The sequence below is a fragment of the Achroia grisella genome, unplaced genomic scaffold (genome assembly GCF_030625045.1).
Source record: "Achroia grisella isolate CSIRO2021 unplaced genomic scaffold, CSIRO_AGI_Agris_v1 utg783, whole genome shotgun sequence".
Taxonomy (NCBI): domain Eukaryota; kingdom Metazoa; phylum Arthropoda; class Insecta; order Lepidoptera; family Pyralidae; genus Achroia; species Achroia grisella.
The window spans coordinates 708,648-719,807 of NW_026713023.1; the positions used below are offsets into that span (position 1 = coordinate 708,648).

At 32.5% G+C, this 11,160-nt stretch overlaps 1 protein-coding gene across 1 annotated transcript; it reads right to left on the reverse strand.

Annotated features, from left to right (window-relative positions):
* Positions 1-9,488: 9,488 nt before the first annotated feature.
* On the reverse strand, positions 9,489-10,658 carry LOC131851478 (lipase 1-like). The gene has a single exon (XM_059201982.1). It carries the CDS (start codon positions 10,656-10,658, stop codon positions 9,489-9,491), a length of 1,170 nt encoding a protein of 389 aa, XP_059057965.1.
* Between the last annotated feature and the right edge of the window lie 502 nt (positions 10,659-11,160).

An 11,160-nucleotide genomic window follows, 5' to 3' on the forward strand; every position in this document is an offset into this window, starting at 1 on the left:
TTTATATCGGGATGTTTTTTTATGTATACTATATACGTTGTTCCAAAAAATATATATCTTAGTATTTATATCAGTTGTCTAGTACCTATAACACAAGCTCTGCTTACAGTGGGACTGTGTGAATTATAATTCAATTATTATTATTAATAATATTAATAATTATATAACGGTAAATATGCTGTTTATATAATGTGTACAATAATAAAAATTCATGAAATTATTTTAAACTAATATAAATACGCTTCAAAATCTTTTGTATATATATTTCATTACCATTTTATTAAGTTCAAGTAACCAATGTTTTTTTTAAAACAGTGATGTATTAATTATTTTTACTTAATAAAATGTTATTTTAACTCGTTTTGTTGAACATTGACATTCCTTTGCATTTAACGTACGCGTTTAGATGTATTTTTTTTTATTGCGGCACCTTGTAAATAATAACATATAGGTGCATCTGTAAAACATAATTTGTCTGCAAACTTTTAATAAATTAATAGACAATTTATTTATTTTTTATTTCACCTGTCATTATGCTAATTAACAGTAAGGAGACTACTGGCTTTCGAGGATCAAAATCTACTCCTCTAACCATAAAGTTCCACTAGGAAACAGCTGAAATACAATCAAAATATTTACTACGAACTCTATGATACTTATAATAATAATGATCATCATTTAATCAGCTTATATATCATAATAAGCATAATACAAAATATGCAATAAATATGCAAAATATAAAAGAACTTAAAACCCAATGTTGTGCTATAGACTAAAAGGCTTGAAAAAAAAATTCAAGTCTCTATAGGCTACAAATACAATATTCTTTACTATCTGATAATATAGAAAAAATCAATAATATCACATTTAAAATAATAATATAATAATATTAAAAATTAACAAGATCGCAGTGTTCTGGTGTACTAGTGTTTATTATAGTAAATAATTTCTGCTGTTTAAAAGAAATTTCGTTATACAATATAGAAAAGAACATTCCTAGCAACGTATTTTTTTTTCGGACTACTCTAATGCGCTTGGCCGTAGTTGACCTTTATAGCTTCACCGGACGATAGGGGGCAAGTACAGATGCACTTCAAACCCGCGGGAGGACTTACGAAGAGGCTGAAGGCCAACTCGCGTGACGGATACGACTTTAGTCTGAGGCCACCGCTAAGGATTCAAACCTTGGCTCAGGCCGTCGTAATATCGATCCCCGTTTGAATTGGACGATAGATCGATCGGAGGGCATAACATATACGAATTTATGAAATATATTCACGCTAAAGTTAGTAGATATCTCTCGTGAGTTTCCATTTTAGAGGAAGAATAGAATATAAGAATACATTGAATAATCCAATAGGTATATATATCTTAGCAAGACGTAATAGCCGAGCAATGTACTAGGGTATAAATTCACGAAAAAGACAAAAGAAACCCTACAGACAAGTTTATACAAAGTCTCCTCTCTCATAATCGGATAACTATCCCCAGCCGTACCGTAATATTATCAATCAATATACACAATTTTTATAGTTGTAAAAAATCGTTGAATAGGATCGGTCACTATTGAAAATTGTACTTTATTTATGCAAATATTTTTATAGTCCACCGTAGACAATTAGTACCCAAAAGTATAATATATTAAGAGCTGTTATTATAGCGGAATTTATAGCGATCTTGGTGTTCATTGCTCTATGTGGTTGAGTGTATTTTTATAATTTGTTTGTAAAGAGACTAATGTGAATTAAGTTTTATTTTATGGTAACGCTAAAAATTAAAGGTCCATCTGGCGGTAAGTGGTGACCCAATAACAAGTACCCTCTAACTTCGTTGCGATATTCCACCCTCCAACCGAAACACAGCTTATTACCACAGATCAAATAATTTTACATATTATTACAAAAAAGTTTAAGGAGACTGATAGAATATTAAATTATCTCATATGATATTTATTTAACTACCTTCTTATATTTAATAAATTACGTTTTAATTAATATAGTTAACCCCTGATAGTCAGCTCGTGACCAAGGCTAGTGCTAGTCGAAAGGTATAATTACCATATAATAATTCATATTAAAATCATTTTGACTATATTAATAATGTGTATTAAAAAAAAAGTAAACAATATTTATTATTAATTCAAAGTTTACAATATGGACATGCGTACTCGACTAACACCCGCATCACGACTACATACCATAATTTCTTGTTAATTAAATAATAAAGGATACTACCATATCCAATGAATACCCAGCTGTGATTATTTAGAGTGACTTAGGATATTGTAAAAATTAATTTAATAATTTTGTGAAATATTCATACAATATTTTAACATTTTCTTGCCGCGCACAACCACATTGTGGAATATTCTTCCGGCAATGGTATTTCCGAACCGATACGATATTGAAACCTTCACGAAAAGAGCTTATTCCTAATTAAAAAGACAGCAATGCACTTGCAAAATAGTTTTGCGAGTGCTCATGGGCGGCGGTAATCATTTACCATCAGGTGAGCCGCAAGCATTTGTCCTATGGTATAAAAAATATATAGAGATGGTTAACATATTATTTCTGAGAACATCGAAACTATATAATAAACAAAATAATGAGTTTACCTAAGTTATCTTTTAAACGGCCAAGATTTATTAGGATTACTATATTCGGTAAGTATATTCATCCAGATACCTTTTATATTACTAGTCTAAATATACATAAACTGCAATAAAACAGTCAGGATCATTTGCAAAAGTCTCGTGACTTTTCACGCCCACAAACCCCACCTATTGTTACATTACGATCGTTGCAATAAATCTTTTGATAAAAATACATTCAATAAGCAGAATGCTATTCGAATAATCTAGACCATAGGTTCCCAAACTTTTTTGTTTCGTAGACCCCTTTATATTTTTCTGTTTTGGGTATATTTACAAAAAATCATTACCTGAATACCTGAATGGGGTCATACCTGGTATTGATTTTTTGTAAATTTCTAACTATAGTAAAGTTTACTGTTAAAGACATAAAGTAAAAACAACAATATGAATTGCAGACCGTAGAGACAGTAGACCCCTTGCAGTTTGTCATAGACCCCTGGGGGTCGATATAAACCACTTTGGGAATCACTGATCTAGACGCTCTTCGTTAACGCCCACGTGGGTGGCAGAGGAAATCGCGGAATTATGTCATATGTCCTAAAGCGATAATATTATTTATGACATCCTTACCAATATTATATATGTGAAAGTTAGTTTGCTTGTTTGTTTCTTTGCGCCAACGCGGCTGAACCGATCGTGAGAAACTACCAACGTTTATTTAACTTCAATGCGCGCAATACAAAAGTTATTGACAACCTCGGTGATGTAGTGGTATTGCATACCACTTTACTATCTGATGGTCGTGGGTTCGATTCCTCAAACGGTACAAAGATTTGTATTCGTGAGTATGATTGTTTGTATCGTTTTGGGTCTTATATATGTATAATATGTATGCATTTACAAAAAAAAACTCTATGTAGGTATTTACATCAGTTATCTACCCATAACGTAAGCTCAGCTTAGCTTGGGGCTAGATGGCGTTGTGTAAATTGTCGTGAGATCATTACTATTATATTATTATTACAGTACAGTACTTAACTTTGGCGAACTTAACACCATGCAGTTCTTTCTATCATAGGTGGTTCAGAGAATAATTGTTGGCGGTGCAAATATAATTAATAATAAACAAAATGCAACGAAATATAAACAGAGCGGAAAATCCAATATATACCTAAGGGATACAATAATATATTCATATATCAAATACCTAAATATATACCAAATAGTCTGATAGTCACAGAACTATAGAGAGTAGAATAGAAAAGAACTGAGAGAAGAGAAATAATTACAAATTTTCACAATGTTCCCTTAATTTACTTTTAAAAGAAAATTTATTATATATTTGTTCTTTTAATATTATCTGGCAAATTTAGAAACAAACTATTTTTGTGTTTGGGTACATATTTATACCTGTGGTGGACCTCGTTGAACAGGTTTCTGACTTCTCTATCTCTATACTTAGACTGGCAAGGTACCTATATAAATATTTGAACATTGAATTATATTATTTATATTTGGAAAAACAACTCTGGGTAGGTACGATAGGTCTGACATACCGAAATGCCATGTACTTAGAAAAAAACACTCTATGTGGAAACAATAAAACTGATATACCGAAATATAATAATGGTCCCTTATAATATAATAAAAACTAATATGCTAAAGTATATATCATAATTAAATTAATTGACGGAAGTGATTTTTGATGATAATATAATAATAAAAATAATATAATAAAAATTACTTTATTTTCAAACTTTTATTCTTAAAAGGCTAAAGAAAGCTCCCTTTCCACTCCCTTCAAAATACTTGTTTATCCTTCCTCCCTTTGACATTTCACACAGCGCCATCTAGTCCCAAGATAAGCAGAACTTGTGTTATAGATACTAGATAACTGATATAACTACATATATTTTATTTTTTGTAAATACATGCAGGTCAAAGTCACTATTTTACGCGGACGATGTCGCGGGTACAGCTAGTACATAATATATATAGAAAACACCCAGATCGATACAAATAATCTATTATTGACGACCTCGGTGGTCTAGCGGTCTAGCACACCGCTTTACGACCGATGGTCGCGGGTTCGATTCCTCGCACGGTACAAACATTTGTATTCATGAGTATGATTGTTTGTATCGCTGTGGTGTTTTCTATGTATAATATGTATGTAATAAAAAAAAAAATCTATGTATATGTATCAGTTATCTAGTACCCATAACACAAGCTCTAGCTAGCTTAACTTGGATCTAGACGGCTCTGTGTGAATTGTATTAAGATTATTATATTATATATACATAGTAAACACCCAAACAATCATACTCATGAATACAAATGTTTGTACCATACCAGACATCAAACCCGCGATCATCGGAATTGAAGCGGTGTGCTAAACCGCTAGACCACCGTGGCCGTCAAACCATCTATGCCTCATCTGTTGTCATTTCTGCGGATTAGTCTTGTTTCCATTTCCGTAACACCTACTGGGAATTATCTAAGCTGCTCACATAAAACTACCGGTAGTAAAACATTTTTTATGACATTATTAATGTCAGATATGTTGACATCAAACCCAATACCCCCACGGTTGCCAACATGGTGGTATTAGAACATTTCCGGTATTTACGGTTATCGTAATTTCGTCCTGTCCATTCTATTAGATAGAGGGTTACTATTTCTATAAACTTAAAACTATATATTTTTTATTGGGTGTTTGGGCTATTGTCAGGTGCTTGGATGTGTAGCACTGCGACCTACATAGATCTATTGTGCTATCCCTTTTTCAGAGTTACCAAGACCAGTCAGGGACAAGGTCAGGGACAAAATTGAAGGATATTCTTAGGAGCAATGGTCTTTGTGTCCTCAGGATATAAAGACCATTGCTCCATTGACCATTGTTTTTTTTAAGTTACATAGTAAAATAAAATATAGTTTACTATAATTAATATATATTTACTGTTTTATAGCCAAACTATAAATGTAACCACACAAGAACATTTTCTGGAAGCCCTTTAAGATAAATCTGATGAAACTCGGACGGATGGCAATCCTAACACACTATAAACAATGTACTGACAGACAGAAATCTGGATCGAATTTATTTCTCAATAAGCTCATTCTAATTGAAAATAAAATCCAATCCAATTTTCATCAACTATTGTAATATTTAGAAGTCATACCTAAACCTGTATATTTTGCTAATAAACAAAAAAATCTTAATTATATTATAAACGCGAAAGATTGAAAAAAATACTGAACGGATCTTGATGAAACTTTACAGTAATATAGCTTACGCATCAGAATAACACATAGGCGATATTTTTAATTGAAATGTATATACTGAAATTTAACGCGGGTCGAACCACTGGCACAGCTAGTTTACAATAAAATTCCAAGTCGAGTGACCCCATGGCCTGTTTATTTTCCCTTTATAAAATAACCGCGTTAATTGCATCACTAAATGCACTAACTTACACAAATACAAGTCAACAAACAGAACTCTATGTGTATAGACATAAGAAATGATAGATTAATAGAAAAATCTGCCATAGACAAGTTAGAGCAACCAAAGGTGAAATGAGGAAGCGAACAATTAATACTCATTAAAAGAAATCGGAGTGATTTGATTAAATTATGGCCCTAGTAAATTCCAACTCTACGAATCCATGTTAGAAAGCGTTCTTTTTTTTTTAATACAATTTGCCACAGACATTTTCTTCCGTGCCTTGTTTAATTTACTTTAATATTATTATATTTCTTTAATTTCCACTTTTGTACAACTCCATCCGAGATGTTGCAATTTGCCTAACAGTGGCACCGAGGCAGACCTTATCCGTCTGGCCCAGAACCACCGCTGGCCGGCCGGGTAAGTTGACAACATGCAGTGTCACCTATCTTTATTAGGAGCCAGCTACATTTACCAATATGCATATACAATTATATAAATCTTACACTACTACTAATTTCACAGTTTTCATTACATTGGTTTGTATTGTTACATTATGAATTCGACAGCGTTCTTTTGTGATAATATAATAATAATCTCATGACAATTCACACAGCGCCATCTAGACCCAAGTTAAGCTAGCTAAAGCTTGTGTTATGGGTACTAGATAACTGATACATATACATAGATATATTTTATTTCGTAAATATATATACATAGAAAATGCCTAGACCGATACAAACAATCATATCATACTCATGAATACAAATGTTTAAGCTGTGCGAGGAATCGAACCCAGGACCATTGGAAGTAAGGCGGTGTACTAAACTGCTAGACCACCGAGGCCGTCAACGAACTATAAGGAAATAGATGGTTTAAAAGCCAGGGTAGGCTATAAGTTTCATGCTTCTCATGCTCATGGTTTCATCCGCATGAAACTTATAACCTATCAGACTGATGTATAAGCTGTGATACTATAAACTTTCTTCAAAATCCATGTAGTTGTTTTTGCGTGAAAGAGTAACAAACCATCCATCCATACTCACAAACTTTCAAGTTTATAACACTAGTAATATCTCTGGTTGCATTTGTCTATCTATCAGTAATTGATTTGTTTTTTAATTTATCTATCTACCGAAATATTGGCAAAATTAGGTGAAGCCACAGCTAAGATAATTTTACAAGGAAACTTTTTACAAACCTTTGTAAAAAGTTTCCGAGTAATAGTTACGTTTAATTAATTTATACCCTATTTATTATTATACTGCGTGATCTTGTTTACAGCAGTCCATACATAAGTACGAGGTCTATAAAACCACAAAAGTGCATAAATATCCTTAATTCCCGATGTAACTGCCGATACAGCTGAGTTATTTGACTGTCGTGTTTCGTTGCTATGGTAACAATGTTTACTAGAGACGCCTTCAGCGAATTTAGGTAGTCAATACGCGGGCTGTTTGTCGTATTTGCGATTATTTATATTTATTTATGATCATAAACAGGTTTACAATTACAATACTTATAACTATTTAAAATTAACTATGTACTTGTTTTTTTTACGATAGACATATAACACAGCGCCATCTAGTCCCATGGTAAGCAAAGCTTGTATTGTGGATACTAGACGACTGTTCGAATATTACACTTAGATATTTATTCTGCCAGTTTTATTTCGACAGCCTTAATAGGTCTTGATGATATTTGATATGTATCAGTACGACGAAATGATAAATAGAAAAAAAAAATAATGCAAACTAGCTTCAAATTAAAATTAAATTTCTATTCAATAGGTTAATTAATTAAATAATCCTGTAATTATACCAACTTACCGGACTTTATAATTTTGGGAGTGCGTTTACGGTCAGTCGTAACAAATATTGTACCTATATTACATTTTAAAAAACATCTTAGTAAAATAAATAATATAATACCAAAGGAAATTAAAAACAACAAGCAAAAAGTTAATTTGTAAGTACACGAGGACAGAATCGTTATCGAGAAAAAACGAAGAAACTCGTTATAATAAAAATAAACATTTATTACAAAAATATAACGAACAACGAATATATGACTATTTACCTATAATTTATTTTTAATATCAATTTTCAATGTTATTTTACATATATTTGACCCTAAACGTAATTAATATTTTTTTCATAAATTACAATTACAAACAAGTTGCTTATAAGCCAAATAATGTCTACCATTTGTAAGACCCCTTAATCTGATTATTCTAATATTAAATTATGAGCAATTTTACACTCTATGCCAATCCAATAAGATATTAAATGGCTTGGTATATTTCTGTACCGGGGTAAAGGTTTCGCATGTCGTTCGTATTTTATAAAGGCAAAAATAAACGATACGTGTATAAGTTCTATAACAATTACACTGCGGGTATCGATGGCCTCAAGCACGCACTGGGCAAATAACAAATTATGTATCTCCATGCAATATATGTACATAGATGATATGGTCAGACTATGTAGTCTGACCATATTTTGTTTATTTTTAATTGTAATAGTTACAATTAAAAAGAAATAAAATATAATACATTTGAATTTGGAATCTGGCAGCCTATAAGAGATGCACTGGTCGTTACTAAACGGTTAATTTAAAAAAAAGAATAGGGTAGTAAATTCAAAACAACAATTTAAGCAATACGCAAAGGAAGGTCACAGATATTTTTTTTATTAATGAATGAGTAAAATTTGCTTATTTCTCCTTCCTAATTAATCAAAGGAATACAAAGTATTAATAATAATAATAATAACTATTAATTCACCACTTTGCGATAGTTTTCTCTACTTTCATTAGACATATTTATTTAATAACAATTTCTATGAAAATTTCATCTTAAAACTTTCAGCCATTTCTACGTGAAACCCTAATAACAAATTGACAATTATAGTCACAACTTTGCGATTTTATTATAACTACAGCAGGTACATCTATATTATTATTATTATTATTATTGCCTTTTATTAAATTATTTCCATTCTGTATTATATTTTTAAATATAAATAAAAATTAAAGTAAATTAAAAAAATTAAAATAGAATCCAAATTAAAATAAAATGGTATCGAAGTTAGAACCACTGACGAGCGAAGCTACACAGTGTGAAACCGCGACACAATGCGAGTCATTATTATTATTTATTAAACAATGTTAGCATGTTCCGGTATAGAAACTATACACTGTACAATTTTAAATTACGACATAAATAACAAACAATAATAGTTAGGATAGAAACAATTTAATTAGGTAGGAATAAATAAAAATGTTTGAAAAAATGTCCACGCGTGCGAAGCCGGGGCGAGTCACTAGTAATCATGTCACTAATATATCCTTTTTATATTAGTAATTTATAAAACATTTTGATTCCATTGTAATTAAGTCATCATCTGCTTCTTCCTTATCCCATTTATTTGGGGTCGTCCATTGTAATTAGGTAAACTTCCATAACTGCTTCAATATACGTTCGTATACCAAACTCTTGAAATGTTTAGACCACACGAAGTCCAAATGATTGAACTGATATTCATCCGATATCCTATATATATCCGTACAGTTTTTTAATTTACCGCACAATTTGTATATATCCTCTTGCTGACAGAGCAGATCATTGCCGCTATAAACCAAATAAATCGGGACCGAGATCTTCTCCAAGGGGTAACTGGGCGGCGTCTTCCTGCCATATTTCACCATATTTCCATCATTTCCGTGGTCGAATTGGCGAAACTTGCCCGACTTGACCTCCTGAACGTAATGCAGCACCTGATTGATAGACCCACCTGATGGCACATGCCCTATAAGGACTGGTAAGACCGTAATATTTATTTCCGATGTGAGTCCAGAGAACATCATTAAAATATACATACAAAGAACTCCTGCCATTTGTTCCGTATCACACAGTATACTTATCAAAGTACGCACGATTGGACTATTTGGTAAATACTCGTGTATACCCAAGCTTTTCAACACCGTGTTTATTGTTGAACTTATGGGAGCTAACAATCGTACAAGTGGTGATTTTGTGTGCGACATATAAGCAGCCGGTGCTAATGCTATCATAAGTATAATCTTTTCATTGTATTCTGGTCGTAAAGAGCCCATAACGAAGAAGGAGGTCGTGCCTTGAGAATGTCCTACGTAATACAGTGACTTCTTATTTGTAATGTTAAGAGTATAATCGATCATGGCTGGTAGGTCGTAGAAGCCAATTTCGTGCCACGAGAACTCCCAAAATATTGGCTCAGAGGAATTGAGACTGATGTGCCGACGCGAGTGTTTGTTCCCTCTAGCGTTACCCAACCATACGTCGTAACCATCGTTGGCCAAGAGGTATGCTAAACTGACCTCTGGCCCTCCTATCACGAAATCGTCAGCGCTTCCGAGCAATCCATGCATTAGGAACACAACCGGTCCTTTCTTTGGTATCCGAAACATTGTCAAAATATAACCATCTTCAGTAACTACCTCGTGCCTTTCTAACGGATGTCCATACTTTAAAATCAGTTCTCCAACACTGAGTTTCACGTCTTCGTTGGCCATACCCGCTATATATGCTTCGCGGATACGCTCCCGAGAAATATTATACTCCTTCATATGTAACATTCCATCGTAGCTGATACTCCTAGCTAGTGCATTTGGGATGTTGTCGAAAATATTAACCGCGTCTTTTATGATATTCCCAATATTATGCTGAAAATATTTGATTGCGGATAGAGTCTCTGCATAAGGCACCTTCCGAGAAAACGCTGTTAGGGACTGGAACGATATATCCGGTTGTCCATGGCAAGAACTGAGCAGTATGAAACATAAAAATGATGTAGTTAAATACCACATATCATATAAGCAGTTAGTAACAGTTATTAAACTAACTAAACGTTAAATCATCCACACTAGTTATTTTCCACTGGTTTTAATATAAATTCTGATTATATTTTAGTTAATTTTGTATCTGCTCTGATATGTTGGGCTTACGGATGAAATTATGGTTTTAAACAATGTACGTTTGTGTATCAAAAATAGAAGAATTTATATAATTTATTTAAATTATTAACCGGGTCTTAACACGAATAATTTTATGGCAAATAAAGGTATTTACCTCTCTCGA